Below are 15,317 nucleotides of genomic sequence, written 5' to 3'. Positions count from 1 at the left end.
AACGCGTTCTCTAATCACTCTCTCTGCATGAAAATACATAGTTTTATTATTATTAATATCATATTATGACTCTATTCTTTTGTATGGTGGACGTTTTAGATGGGTTTATCTCAATTAAAGCAGTCAAATGACCGTGATCTCAACTGGTGGAAAATGACGCATAGCCCAGCCAGCCACTGCTGAGACGCGAGTATAACGCGCTCTCTAATCACTTTCGCTGCATGAAAATACATAATTTTATCATTATTAATATCATATTATGACTATATTGTTTTGTATGATTGACGTTTTAGATGGGTTTATCTCAATTAAAGCAGTAAAATGACCGTGATCTCAACTGGTTGCTATGCTTTGCTGGACGCTCAACCATCCAGCCACTGTTATACCTGTCATTCCAAAGAAATCATTCTAATTTGTATGCATACTGCTAATAGTTGTGACGATTTTATGTTTTGTAATAACACAAGTTATGCAATAATATATAGCATAAAAATGGCAATTAAAATGTGAATTATTCTAATAATACGACCCTTTCTCAACATTAATCCTAAATCTGGATACAATCATTTTAGCGGCTGTGGGGAAGTTTAGGTCTCATTTCTTGATTTCATTTTAAAAAGGTGTGTTTGATGTAAATATTTAGATACATTGACTTTGTTCATTTCTTTTAAGGTCACGGGCAGCATAAGCAACATGACCACCTGTAAATCTGCTTGTTTCACAAATATGTTTCACATATTTACAATATTTGGAGGGGACTTGCATGTTTAAAAAGTTGTTGTTGAGTGTTAGCTTGTAAGTAAGTGTAAGATAAAAATTTTGTGGAATGCAGCAACTTTGATTTACCTAATTATTCATGACTCTTTTTTTAATGTTAAAAATAATAAAATACATGTTTACATTTTTTAATGTTAATGTAAACAACAGGCGTTTGGGTAACATTTATTTGTCCATTTCTCATTAATTATATATATATCGGGAGGATGTACAGTTTGTACAGTATAAATAAAAATCATGAGTCCCAGTGCATGTGTGTATGAAATATGATACCTCAAAAGTATGTGCATGTTTTTGTTGTTGAGCATCATATTTATACATCAGGCTTTTATAGCTCAATTTTTTGAAAATCAATCATAATAGAATGTTCCCCGAAAGCATGCTGTGTTATATTTGACATTTTCCACCAGTTGAGATCACGGTCATTTTACTGCTTTAATTGAGATAAACCCATCTAAAACGTCCACCATACAAAACAATATAGTCATAATATTATATTAATAATAATAAAATTATGTATTTCAATGCAGCAAAATTGATTAGAGAGCGCGTTATACTCGCGTCTCAGCAGTGGCTGGCTGGGCTATGCGTCATTTTTCCACCAGTTGAGATCACGGTCATTTTACTGCTTTAATTGAGATAAACCCATCTAAAACGTCCACCATACAAAACAATATAGTCATAATATTATATTAATAATGATAAAATTATGTAATTTCATGCAGCGAGAGTTATTAGAGAGCGCGTTATACTCGCGTCTCAGCAGTGGCTGGCTGGGCTATGCGTCATTTTTCCACCAGTTGAGATCACGGTCATTTTACTGCTTTAATTGAGATAAACCCATCTAAAACGTCAATAATACAAAACAATATAGACATAATATTATATTAATAATAATAAAATTATGTATTTCCATGCAGCGAGAGTGATTAGAGAGCGCGTTATACTCGCGTCTCAGTAGTGGCTGGCTGGGCTATGCGTCATTTTCCACCAGTTGAGATCACGGTCATTTTACTGCTTTAATTGAGATAAACCCATCTAAAACGTCCACCATACAAAACAATATAGTCATAATATTATATTAATAATAATAAAATTATGTATTTCAATGCAGCAAAATTGATTAGAGAGCGCGTTATACTCGCGTCTCAGCAGTGGCTGGCTGGGCTATGCGTCATTTTTCCACCAGTTGAGATCACGGTCATTTGACTGCTTTAATTGAGATAAACCCATCTAAAACGTCCACCATACAAAACAATATAGTCATAATATTATATTAATAATAATAAAATTATGTATTTCAATGCAGCAAAATTGATTAGAGAGCGCGTTATACTCGCGTCTCAGCAGTGGCTGGCTGGGCTATGCGTCATTTTTCCACCAGTTGAGATCACGGTCATTTTACTGCTTTAATTGAGATAAACCCATCTAAAACGTCCACCATACAAAACAATATAGTCATAATATTATATTAATAATAATAAAATTATGTATTTCAATGCAGCAAAATTGATTAGAGAGCGCGTTATACTCGCGTCTCAGCAGTGGCTGCGGCTGGGCTATGCGTCATTTTTCCACCAGTTGAGATCACGGTCATTTGACTGCTTTAATTGAGATAAACCCATCTAAAACGTCCACCATACAAAAGAATAGAGTCATAATATTATATTAATAATGATAAAATTATGTATTTTCCATGCAGCGACAGAGATATAAGGAACGTGTTACACTCTGCCAGCCACCAGAACCTCTGACAGACATGCCAGAATCAGACTGGCAGCTGCCACCAGGTCACGTGACCTGTCAGTGGCTGCTACCGCCAGCCAGCTGAAGATTGAACCCCTACTGCGTGAACGCGTGCCCGACACCTCTTCTGGAGTACGCGGTGCGCAGGTCTGATCTGCTGTTTATCGCGCACTGACGCTCAAACCGATACTTAACGGACACAAAGCCGGGAATAAAAGCACTATAAAGTGAGTAAACATTGGTATCTGTTCATATTGTTATTACGAATGCATAAAGAAAAACGAAACTTTTAAGTCAGGAAGTGGGTGATACATCGTGAGTTGCGATGAACTTTTTTTTTGTCGCAGGAAGTCAAATGTATACATTTTTAAATACATTAACTGTAAAGTTGCTGTGCTTTCATTACAGCGTTCATGGTTTGGTTTACTGTGGAAATTAAAGTGTATTTTTCGTGATTTCGTGAACCATCTGATGCTCTAGAAAAATGAGGAACTTGCAAAGTGCAACAACACTTGTGACTCTTGTTTCATTTATAGAGTTTAAACGAAAATGTAGCTTTTGTTTTTCATAAATCTCAAAATATGTGGAATTACACCATTAAGCTGTGGTGATGATTTACCCTCTCTTGACATTGTCAAGTTGACTATTTAACTACTACTAGTACGTTATTACTGTATTTATAAGTATATTTGTATGGCTACATTTTAAGCATAATGCGTTAACATAATGTCTGAGGAAATATAACATGAGCCATACAATTATGGCTTCTCTTTCTATAGATGTGGAAAGCTGTGGTGGGGCATGATGTTAATGTGAAGGTCGAATCAGAGGGGGACGATTGGGAAACAGATCCAAATTTTGAGGTAAGCAGACAGGGAAAAGACTCCAAAATCATCTAAAGGCACTACTGTAAAATAATAAGAAACAAACCTGTTCCTGGAGGCCTGGAGTTTAGCTCCAACTTGCCTCAACACACCTGCCCGGAAGGTTCTAGTATGCCTAGTAAGATTTTGATTAGCTGGTTCAGGTGCGTTGGAGCTGAACTCTGCAGGACAGTGACCCTCCAGGAGCAGGATTGGACACCTCTGGTTTAGAGTTAAGATTTCTATCAGAATTATTTATACATTTTTAATTATTATTATTTTATGTGTAAAAATGTGTCTGTTTCAGAACGATGTCTCGGAGCAGGAGCAGAGATGGGGTGCCAGAACCATAGAAGGATCAGGCCGAAAAGAACACATCAGGTAACAGTTAATGAACATCATACAGATTTTAAATGATATAATAATATAGCAGGTTGCTTTAATGGCACCATGTTGCAATGCATAGAACTGAAAGCACTGCTGAACGAAGTGTTACTCTCTGCAGTGAGGAAATAGGAAGTAGAAATGCTGCCGACTTGAGTTGCATTTCCAAATATGGACTGATAAATTCAAGCATACGTCATGTCAGAAGCGGAATAAGATGAGACACTGACACACTGCATTTTAAACATAATTATAATATATATATCTATGTATTTTATTTTCATAACATTGGTCCTGAACATGAACAAATGAGCACTATAAACAAATGCAAAGATTTGAGTGCATAACAAAAGTGCCACATTCCTTGGTAATATGCAGCATGTAGTAACATGTGATGTGCCTGTTTGTGTTCAGCATTGCAGAGCTCAGGCAGAATGTGTCTCGGGAACATGAGGTGGTTAAGAAGAAAGAGATGGACCAGGGCCCTAAAGCCTCTTACGGTTATGGAGGGAAATTCGGAGTTGAGAAAGACAGAATGGACAAGGTTAGACTTGAGAACAGGCCATCTAAATCTAAAGATGCCGTCACATTTACTGTTGCAGAGCATATTGTTGGTCACTAAATCCAGTCATTTCAATAGGAATCCACACAGTTGGGAATTTTGCTTGATTAAAAAAGATTTCCCTAGGCTGATTTCGCTGAGTTAGTGTCACAGATTTGTCGCACTGATTAACAGAAAGCTGTTTGGTTGACTTCTGTGAGCTGTGCTTTATACATCTCTACACTATTGACAATAGACTATGGACCTTCTTGCCAATAAAATTTCACAGAAAATTTGCTAATGTGATCGCACTTTACTTCTAAAAGTATTTCTCGAAGAGCAAACTCGTTTGCATATACTGTAGTGACCAAAAAGTGATGTCTGGCCTAGGAAAATTGACATCCTTTATTCAAATAATATAAAAAATGTATTAAAAAGTTTGTAAGCATATTGCGTAGTTGTGCTTGGGGTCATCTGTTTTATGTGTGATAACATAATGAAACATGCCAAATTGTAGGGACATAATTTTTGTCCAGCTTTTTGTCCAGCTTTGTCAAAACAAGAGAGAACCAATGACATATTAATAACTATGTTGTAGTCCGTGTATGCTTTTTCCTGTAAACTTTTGTTTTTCTATGCATTTTTTTTTCGTATAATAAAACCTGTTGCTGTAGTTTGCATTTTTTGCCAAATAATTTTATCATATAAATATCTTCACCATATTTAAAAAATATAAATATTTTTTCCCTTACTTTTGATGCTTTAATCAAACTTGCTGTGACTTTGAGGTTTGATGACACCAAACGCTATTAGTTTGATGATATTGCATGATTTTAATAAAAAAAAAAAAAAAATGTATGTGTTGAATTTTCCCAGGGTGCTTTAGGGCACGGCTATGTGGCAGAGGTAGAGCAGCACTCATCCCAGACAGATGCAGCAAAGGGTTTTGGGGGGAAATTTGGCGTTCAGAAAGACCGTGTGGACAAGGTTAGAAACAAATCACTGTCCTATGATAAATAATTAAAAAATGTGGTTGCATAATATGAATTAATAGACTATTTGAATCTGACAATTTGAATATTTGCCTTTTATCATCAATTCACTACAGTCTGCCATGACCTACGATTACAAGGGTGAAGTTCAGCAGCATGCATCTCAGAAAGGTACTCATACATTCAAAAACTTTAAGCACACTCTATGCATTTCCTCCTGTATTTTGTCTGTTCAGTCTATAATAGTCACTTCTTTACTGTTCATAAGATTACGCTAAAGGTTTTGGTGGCAAGTATGGTGTACAGAAAGAGAGAGTTGACAAGGCTGCAATGGGATACGACTACAAAGGCGAGACTGAGAAACACCAGTCACAGAAAGGTAAGTTCAATCTCTGCCATTATACTCTCAATCCATATTTTGTTGTCCTTTTTAGTGGAAGAATCTTTTATAAAGCACAATTCTGTTTTCTCAACATTTCACAGACTATGCAAAAGGCTTTGGGGGAAAATACGGAGTGGAAAAAGAAAAAGTTGACAAGGCTGCAATGGGTTACGACTACAAAGGAGAAACGGAGAAGCATCAGTCACAGAAAGGTAAGTTCAATCTCTGCTGTTATATTGACCAGCATCCTGGTCCTCAATCCATATTTTGTTGTACTTTTGGTGGAAGAATAGTTTATAAAGCATAGTTCTGTTTTCTGAACATCGCACAGACTATGCAAAAGGTTTTGGGGGAAAATACGGCGTTGAAAAAGAAAAGGTTGACAAGGCTGCTTTGGGTTACGACTACAAAGGAGAAACAGAGAAACATCAGTCACAGAAAGGTATTGTACATATTGCCTGGGATCATTTGACTAATTGGAAACTCTTTCAAAACCCCTCTTCATATTTATTCTTATGTTTTGTAATGATTTTAATAGCATAGGCTGCATTAGTGTCACATCACTTGGCACCTATTTCTGAATGTCTATCCTTTGATGGTCCTGGGAACATGACTTTGGGGAACCTTGCCACAACCAGTGGTCCCTTTTCTTATTTTATTTGTAACAATGCTGACAAAAAGGGTGTTTTCTAATATTAGATGACTGAAAATAGTAGCTGGGGGTCCTAGTGATCATCTTGCGCTTACCCCAGGGGCCCTAGTCGCCAGGTCTTACTTTATGCAATTTATCCCTGGTATTTATCTCACTTTGCAAGTCTCATCTCTCCGACTGTGGATTGACACACAAACCTCACTCTGAGTTTAAACAGATAAATACACACAAAATAATATCAAAATGCTGGTTATTCTTATTATTTATTTCAGACTATGCAAAGGGTTTTGGAGGACGTTATGGAGTCGAAGCAGATCGCATGGATAAGGTATATTTCAAATGTTTTATTATGCTATTATTATGGAAGCCTGTTTCTGTTTTAGAGTAAAAAAAGAGGAAATATTCAGATAATGTTTAAAATAAAAAAAATAAAGTCACATTGTGAGGTATGCGTAGTCGCAATTACGAGAAGCAAAGTTGCCATTATGAGAAAATTGTAGAGAAATATAGTCGCAGTTTTAAGATAGTCATATTGCAATATATACGGCAAGTTGAAATTATGAGAAAAAAAGTCACAATTGTGTGCAATAAAGTTGCACTTTCAAGAAATATAATCACAGTTATATTATTGATATATCGATAATCACATTGCTATATATACGGCAAGTTGAAATTGAGAAAAAAGTTGCACTTTTGCGAAATATAGTTTCAGTTGTCGGATAGTCACATTGTGATATAAAGTCGCAATTGTGAGAAATAAAGTTGCAATTGAGAGAAATAGTTGCATTGCTTTATATATTAGCCACATTGCAATATATACGTAGTCACAATTGTGAGAAATAGTTGCACTTAGAAGAAATATAGTCACAGTTGTGAGAGAGTCACATTGAAATATAATATATATAAGTCGCAATTGTGGGAAATAAAGTTGTACTTCCGAGAAATATAATCACAGTTGTGAGATATAGTCACATTGCTATATATACGACCAGTCAAAATGACAAGAAAAGTCGCAATTGTGAGAAATAGTTGCACTTACAAGAAATATAGTCACAGTTGTGAGATATAGTCTCATTGCTATATATACGACAAGTCAAAATTACAAGAAAGTCACAATTGTGAGAAATAGTTGCACTTACAAGAAATATAGTCACAGTTGTGCGATAGTCACATTGCAATATATATACGTAAAGTCACAATTGTGAGAAATAGTTGCACTTACAAGAAATATAGTCACAGTTGTGCGATAGTCACATTGCAATATATATACGTAAAGTCACAATTGTGAGAAATAGTTGCACTTACAAGAAATATAGTCACAGTTGTGCGATAGTCACATTGCAATATACGTAAAGTCGCAATTGTGAGAAATAGTTGCACTTACAAGAAATATAGTCACAGTTGTGCGATAGTCACATTGCAATATACGTAAAGTCGCAATTGTGAGAAATAGTTGCACTTACAAAAAATATAGTCACAGTTGTGAGATATAGTCTCATTGCTATATATACGACAAGTCAAAATTACAAGAAAGTCACAATTGTGAGAAATAGTTGCACTTAGAAGAAATATAGTCACATTTGTGAGATAGTCCCATTGCAATATATACGTAAAGTCGTAATTGTGAGAAATAAAGTTGTACTTACGAGAAATATAATCACAGTTGTGAGATATAATCACATTGCTATATATACGACAAGTCAAAATTACAAGAAAGTCACAATTGTGAGAAATAGTTGCACTTACAAGAAATATAGTCACAGTTGTGAGATAGTCACATTGCAATATATACGTAAAGTCGCAATTGTGAGAAATAGTTGCACTTACAAGAAATATAGTCACAGTTGTGCGATAACCACATTGCAATATATATACGTAAAGTCACAATTGTGAGAAATAGTTGCACTTACAAGAAATATAGTCACAGTTGTGAGATAACCACATTGCAATATATATATGTAAATTCGCAATTGTGAGTAATAAAGTTGTACTTACGAGAAATATAATCACAGTTGTGAGATATAGTCTCTATAGTATTGCTATATATACGACAAATCAAAGTTACAAGAAAAAAGTCGAAATTGTGAGAAATAAAGTTGTAATTAAAAAGAAAAGTAGTCACAGCTGTAAGATATAAAGTCACATTGCGAGAGATATACATAAATGTGCAATTATGAAAAACAAGGTCGCAAGGTTGTTATCGGTTCTTTTAAATTCTCTATTTCTTTTTTTTTTACTGCGAGGCAGAAATAGGTTTTTGTACATTATTCATTTAGTGTGAGAGTTTCCCAGAGAATGAACATACAGTGTTTTTTTCTCACAGAGTGCAGCTTCATTCAGTGAGATGGAGGCGCCATCATCAGCTTATGAAAAGCCTAAAGGTTTCGAGGCCTGTGAGTGTTTGTTGTACAAGTCTATGGAAATTATATATTTGATATGGTTGGTTTTGAGTAGTAATGCAATTGCATTCATGCATTTTAAGTGTTAAATAAGGGATCATATACTTTTCAGGGACACTGTAAATGCTTGATTATCTGTTCTTGGTGTTTATAGCAAGTGTAGGAGCTGGAAACCTTAAGGCTCGGTTTGAGAACATGGCGAAGGCCTCGGATGAAGAGAACAAGAAGAGAGCAGATGAGGAGAGAACCAGAAGACTTGCTAGAGAGAAGAGAGAACGAGAAGAGGCACAACGCAAACAGGAGGTTCACATTTGTCTTGATACATTTAAATATAGAAATGCTCATTGCACTTTAATAGAAACGCATGACAACAATACATAACCCACCCACCCACACACCAGACTTTTCTTTTTCAAACACTAATGAACACTTAGCTGGTCATCTTCTTTCTTAAGGAGCAAAGCAAGCATGAAGAGGAGGAAGAGAATCGGAGACCGCCACCTGTGCCAGCATCCCAGAAACCCCGAGAGGCGTTCAGAAACCTGCCTGAAATTCCCAGAGATGAACCAGAGACAGAACCTCAGGCAAGACCCTTTTTGTTATATTTTTGTTGCTCTTTTGAAACAGAACTTTTTAGAGATGCTCCAATGTTTACAATGCAAAAATCCTACCCAGACCATATATGGAAACCATTATGACATCACAACCATGAGCACAATAACATACTGATGCCCATGTTGTGTTAAATTCTGACAATGTCCAGAAATTGTCATGTTTAAATTATAAAACTGCAGAATGTTATCCCAAATTGTGAAATTGTTTCCGTGTGATATTAGTAGAAAATAACATGGCTGGAAAGGCACTCAGCCAGTCAGATTCCAGAACCAAAACTAACTGTTGTATAATTAGTTTTATGCAACGCTATCTGCGTTTACATGCACGCAAGTATTCTGTTTGTTTATAATTGGATTGATGGCTCAATCAGACTGAAAAGCTTTCATGTAAATGCTTCGATCGATCTGATTGAGCTCAATCTGAATTAAATTTTGATCAGATTGAAAGGGGACCTGAAATAATCCTATCAACAGGAAAAAAAATAAGCATGTAGCAAACACTTGAATCTGACTATTTTCTCAGTCTGATTCAAAAATGCCTTGCACACATGCAACAGTGTCATGATACTGTATGTTTTGCGTCTTATGAATATGTTTATTCAAGTCTCATGACAGTGGAGGACGCTGAATATTTATTAAATATTTGCTTAAAAAAAGCTCTTCTGACATATATATCAGTTTGTTTGTTTGTTTTTTAATGGAAGCTTGTTTCTGCTATGGAATAAAAAATGAAAACGCAATTGCAACTTTTTATTTCACAATTCTGACTTTTTTCTCACAATTCTGACTTTTTTCTTAGTATCAGTTTTAAACTAGATATAAACCAAATATTCAAGATATAAACTAGCAGTTATGTGTTATAAATATGCAAGATATAATCTCTGTAAAATATGTTTTAATGGATTTAGTTTTAGTTTCAGTTAACTATAATAACCCTGATCTAAGGATTATAAAATTATAGGAAAAAAAAAAACTGTGACCAGTAAGCAACAACCCAGAACACCCTAGGGCAACACTATTTTACTCCTTGTTACACGTTACATGTACTTACTGTAATAATGACAGTAAATTATGCATAATTACATGCAACTAACCCTAATCCAAACCCTATTTCTAACCCTATAATGAGTACATGTAGTTAATTAATATTACTCAGGACTTAAAGGGTTAGTTCACCCAAAAATGAAAATTCTGTCATTAATTACTCACCTTCATGTTGTTCCAAACCTGTAAGATCTACGTTAACCCTTAAATGCATACCTCGGGTCTTCACTACCCTCCTCCTCATTCATTTTTTAAAGTTAGACTTCAACCTTCTTGGTATTCATCAATCGGTTCATTATAAAGAATATAACATAAAAAAAATCATAAAATTATTCAAATTAATTTTTTGTAAAAAATTGTATAGGGTCGCTAACGACCCGTGGTGTGTATGAGTGTATGTATATTTTTTTCTGCACAACAATAATTGTATCTTAGATGACGGAATAAGTGCACTTCACCTTTATTCCACAAGGTGGCAATGTCTGATACACAATGCTGAAGTGGCGACTCTTTCAGACAGAAAACAAAATAATTAGAAAAACATGAAATGGCTCAGCGATTTACTGCAGAGCAAGTACTGAATCCAATATGGTCAAATATCAATCAAATATGACTGTAACTCTCACTGGATGGATCTGGTGAAGTTGTTAACGATCAAATATATTTTTTTAGAAGATGTTGAAAATTATATAGTTCTGAGAATGTTTGAGATGGCGAAAAGGCTCATATTTGCGACCTCAAACAAGACTAGACCATTATTTGCTGAATTTACTGGGAAATGAGCTCTGGCGAGGACAGTGGTGATGGCATAAAACATCTGGTCAAACTGAGCCCTTTCAAGCTCCAAAAGGTAACAAAATATGATTTATTTTATTCTTCTGTAATTGCTACTCTAATATCAGAGGAGTTTTATATTATCGCGACAAGTAGAGATCTTTCCGTGTTAGATATAGATCCATATATGTAAGAATGATTGGAGAAACAGTCATGCATTTAAGTGTTAATCTTCAGAACACAAAACAAAATAAAAATAAGTTTATTCAACAATTTCTTCTCTTCCCTGATTTCACTGAGTCTGCGTTCTGACATAGAACCCGGAAGTGCTGCACTGTGTTTAAAATGTAGACAGCATTGGAGACTAGCAGGGAAGAGAAGAAATTGTTTAATAAAGTCACTATTTTTGTTTTGTTTTTGCGCACTAAATATTTTTGTCACTTTATAACATTAAAGGCCCCAATATACTTCAAATAAAATCGTAGAACGAACTGATGTGATGTCATTTCGAACAAAATCAGGCCGAAACAAAGTTCGTTTTGTGTTCTTTTTGGAAGTTCGAAACAGCTTGCCAAAGCTAACTTTGAGGAAAAGTTCGCTCCAGCTGCAAAACACCTTCGTACCACCATTGGTCAGTGACGATAACGTAACAGAAGGTGTGCGCCGAGGCTCTGCCTTCACGTGCGAGGAACGCTTCTTTGACTCATTCGTGTGTTTGAGCTCGTCGAGGTAAGATCGCCGTGGGTGAAAACATGTACACACTGGATAGCCGCTTTATAGTACAAAATGAAGTTGTGCTTCTGATAAAATGAGGCAATGACACTGTTTTTCGTGTTTGATACTGTAAAGCTACTTGTTTTTAAATCTATTGAATAAAGTGCTATAAACGTGACTGGAGTGCTAATTTGCAGAGCTTGTACTAACATACCCATGTTGTTATGATCAGACGCTTTTTTATGCTTCATATAAAAATACTTGCTGTTTTCTCATTTTCATCTAAACACCGTTCTCAGCAGTGTGAGCGGCATCAGATGTTGGTCACACATTTCAAACTTTGTTTTACCCCTAAACGAAGAACGGAGAAGCTTAGTTTGAAGTATAACTGGGCCTTAAGGTTGAACCACTGTAGTCATGTGGACTATTTCAACAATGTCCTTACTACCATTCTGGGCCTTGAAATTGGTAATAAAATTGCTGTGTATAGGAAGGTCAGAAGCTTGCGGATTTTATCAAAAATATCTTAATTTGTGTTCCAAAGATGAACGAAGGTCCTACGGGTGTGGAACGACATGAGGGTAATTAATGACAGAGTTTTCATTTTTGGTTGAACTATCCCTTTAAATGTACAATTGGACTGTAACAAGAACATTTAAATAAAGTGTAAACACCCCATAATTGTGGTAACTACTTATAACCGCATAGCAGTGCCTCAAATTTTCTTCGGAAAGATGTAAGTCTAGTTGTTTATTCTTCTGTACCCATGAAGTAAGTTGTTAAAATGTAAGACACAATTAAGACAAGTAGTGAACTATCATAGTTTTTGTTCATATACTGAGAGAATTAATCATCATTTGCTCTTTTTGTGTTTCAGGTGGAGGAGCAGCCTGACTACGAGGAGCCACCTTGTCTGCCGCCCCGCCCAGCTGATCTGATTGAAGAGGAGGAGCCGGAGCCTGAGGAATTGTATGCTGAATGTGATCCTGACCCCATACCTCAGGAAGAAGATTATGAGGATATTGTCTCATATGCTCCTCCAGGTTTGACCACACATTCACATTTACTTCTTGTTCACTGTGTGGGAAGTGCAATCAAAGCCACATGGAGAAAAATAGATGGTTCTAATTACAACTGCTATAAATGTTTGTAATTGTTAACAGCTGTAATTCCTCTTTTTTTTGTTGTTGTTGATTTTTTTCAGCAGTTGTTGATAATGATTATGAAGACCTAAGTGTGGGGGGACAAACAGCCAAAGCCATTTATGACTACCAGGGAGGTGTGTACAACCATAACAGAAACTGATTAATATATTTTTGACATCGTATCTGATTAAATAATTTCTTAAGTAACTCTTAAGAACGAACCCCCGGTTTCACAGACAAGGCTTAAGCGTAGTCCCAGGCTAAAATGCATGTTTGAGCTGTTTTAACTGAAAGCAACTTGAACTGTCATATCTTAAAATATGTCAGTGCCATAGAGGGTATGTATTGACGTCACTTTATCATCGGAACAGGACCCTTCATTCGCGAAAACGTGAGTAAAACAAACGATTAGTTTAAACTTAAGGTTGGACTCAATATAGTGTTCCTTACAATTTACCAATGATCCAGCGATCCATGGATATTGACATGCAGCCAGGAATCATTGGTAGGTCTTAATCCAGGGGATCGCTTATATCAAAGTTTTATATATAATATATATATATATATATATTCCAGCATTAAAACTGAGTTTTTGTCAGTGCTTTTTTAAAAAACATACAATTATGCAGAACATAAGATGGTAAATATTTAATTGAAGAGTTGTCAATACAATATATAGGGTATGATTTTACTTCAAAATTCAACATACTTACACAAAATTATAACTGCAAATCCACGTTTCTCTGCCTGAGTCCAGATGTTTCCTGTGAATTGCAGCGATCCATTTGCTTCTCTTTTCTGTAGCTTTCGGCAGTCTGTAAAAATATACCTCGGGTTTCTTGTCAAATCTGTACAGTCAGTCGCAAAGCTTTGTCCTGTTTTAGATGCGTTTTGTATGTTTTTCGCGGCATTCACACCTTAAACCAATGCTGCTACTCAGTGGGCGTAACCAGTCACTCTGGCTGATGGTGAAGTCACGTGCATACCTTTGACAAAACATTTTGTCTCAAGATGCACACCAGTAATGTTTTTTTTTTTTTCTAAATTTTTTATAAATGTTCTATTTGAAGTAAGGCCTGTCTTTATCTAAGAACTGTCTGTGAAACCAGGCCAATGTCATTTATGTCTGAGCATTTTTAGTTTTAGTTTAGTATTTTGATTATAAATCATACTTTTGCAGAGGCCAGTGACGAGATCTCCTTCATGCCAGACGACATCATCACTAACATTGAGATGGTGGATGAGGGTTGGTGGAAAGGAACGTGTCATGGCCGCACAGGCCTGTTTCCTGCCACCTTTGTGGAGCTCATGTAGTTAATAATAATCAATGATCAAATGTATGTTTATTTGCTATTTGCAGACATTTATCTTTAATTGCAATTTTCTATGACATACAAGTGCAATATACTAACATGTTTTTTGGTTGTTTTAATGAGCCTGTATCTCTTAGCTGAACAAAATTTTCCATTCAAGACACATGGTTGGTTACCAGATTACATGGACATTAATTTTTTTCTATGAAGATGTTAGATTAAAATATATAGGATTGTTTGCACTACCGTTCAAACGTTTGGGGTCGGTTTTGTAATGTTTCGAAAGAAGTTTATTATGTTCACCAAGGCTGCATTTATTTGATCAAAAATACAGTAAAAAAAGTAATATTGTGAAATATTATGACAATTGTTTTTATATTTAAGTATATTTTAAAATGTATTCCTGTGATGCAAAGCTGAACTTTCAGCATCATTACTCCAGTCTTCAGTGTCACATGATTCTTCAGAAATCATTGTAATATGCTGATTTGCTGTTCAAGCAACATTTATTTTTATTATCAATGTTGAAAACAGTGCTGCTTAATATTTTTGTGGAAACTGATATATTTTTTTTTTTGAATTCTTGGATGAATATAAAGTATACAGCATTTATTTTAAATATTTTTACTGTCACTTTTGATCAATTTAATGCATTTGTGCTGATTAAAATTTTATTTCTTTAAAAAAATGTATATTTTGAACGGTAGTGTATGTATCAAGGCACATGGTATAAAAGTCTAAGTTACATTTTTCAATGACCTTTTTGCCAAAGTCCAAAGTTTAAAACAAAATGTATGGTAGCAGTAATATTTTAAATTGTTTGCTGTTCATTTCAAACTTTATTGGATTTATATAAAGACTTATGCTTGGTAGAGATTTAAAAAGTTAAAAATGAAAATTGTCATTAATTACTCACCCTCATGTCGTTCCATACCCGTAAGACATTCGTTCATCTTTGGATGAACACAAATTTTGAT

The 15,317-nt window shown here is 35.2% G+C and overlaps 1 protein-coding gene across 2 annotated transcripts; it reads left to right on the top strand.

Annotated features, from left to right (window-relative positions):
- The first annotated feature begins 2,605 nt into the window (after nucleotides 1–2,605).
- On the top strand, nucleotides 2,606–14,349 carry hcls1 (hematopoietic cell-specific Lyn substrate 1). 2 transcript variants are annotated; one of them, XM_067392212.1, is made up of 16 exons: nucleotides 2,606–2,750; nucleotides 3,303–3,386; nucleotides 3,694–3,767; nucleotides 4,185–4,314; nucleotides 5,188–5,298; nucleotides 5,420–5,474; nucleotides 5,572–5,682; nucleotides 5,787–5,897; nucleotides 6,017–6,127; nucleotides 6,610–6,665; nucleotides 8,661–8,730; nucleotides 8,891–9,039; nucleotides 9,192–9,320; nucleotides 12,760–12,925; nucleotides 13,090–13,161; nucleotides 14,208–14,349. In XM_067392212.1, exons 2-16 carry the CDS (start codon nucleotides 3,303–3,305, stop codon nucleotides 14,339–14,341), a joined length of 1,563 nt encoding a protein of 520 aa, XP_067248313.1. In that variant the 5' UTR covers nucleotides 2,606–2,750; the 3' UTR covers nucleotides 14,342–14,349. The 2 variants fall into 2 exon arrangements, with proteins under 2 accessions (XP_067248313.1, XP_067248312.1); XM_067392211.1 differs by having other exon boundaries at nucleotides 13,087–13,161.
- Nucleotides 14,350–15,317: the final 968 nt, after the last annotated feature.

The sequence above is a fragment of the Chanodichthys erythropterus genome, chromosome 8 (genome assembly GCF_024489055.1).
Source record: "Chanodichthys erythropterus isolate Z2021 chromosome 8, ASM2448905v1, whole genome shotgun sequence".
Classification (NCBI taxonomy): domain Eukaryota; kingdom Metazoa; phylum Chordata; class Actinopteri; order Cypriniformes; family Xenocyprididae; genus Chanodichthys; species Chanodichthys erythropterus.
Note: the sequence above shows the minus strand (reverse complement) of the source record. Positions and strands in the feature narration are given on the sequence as shown.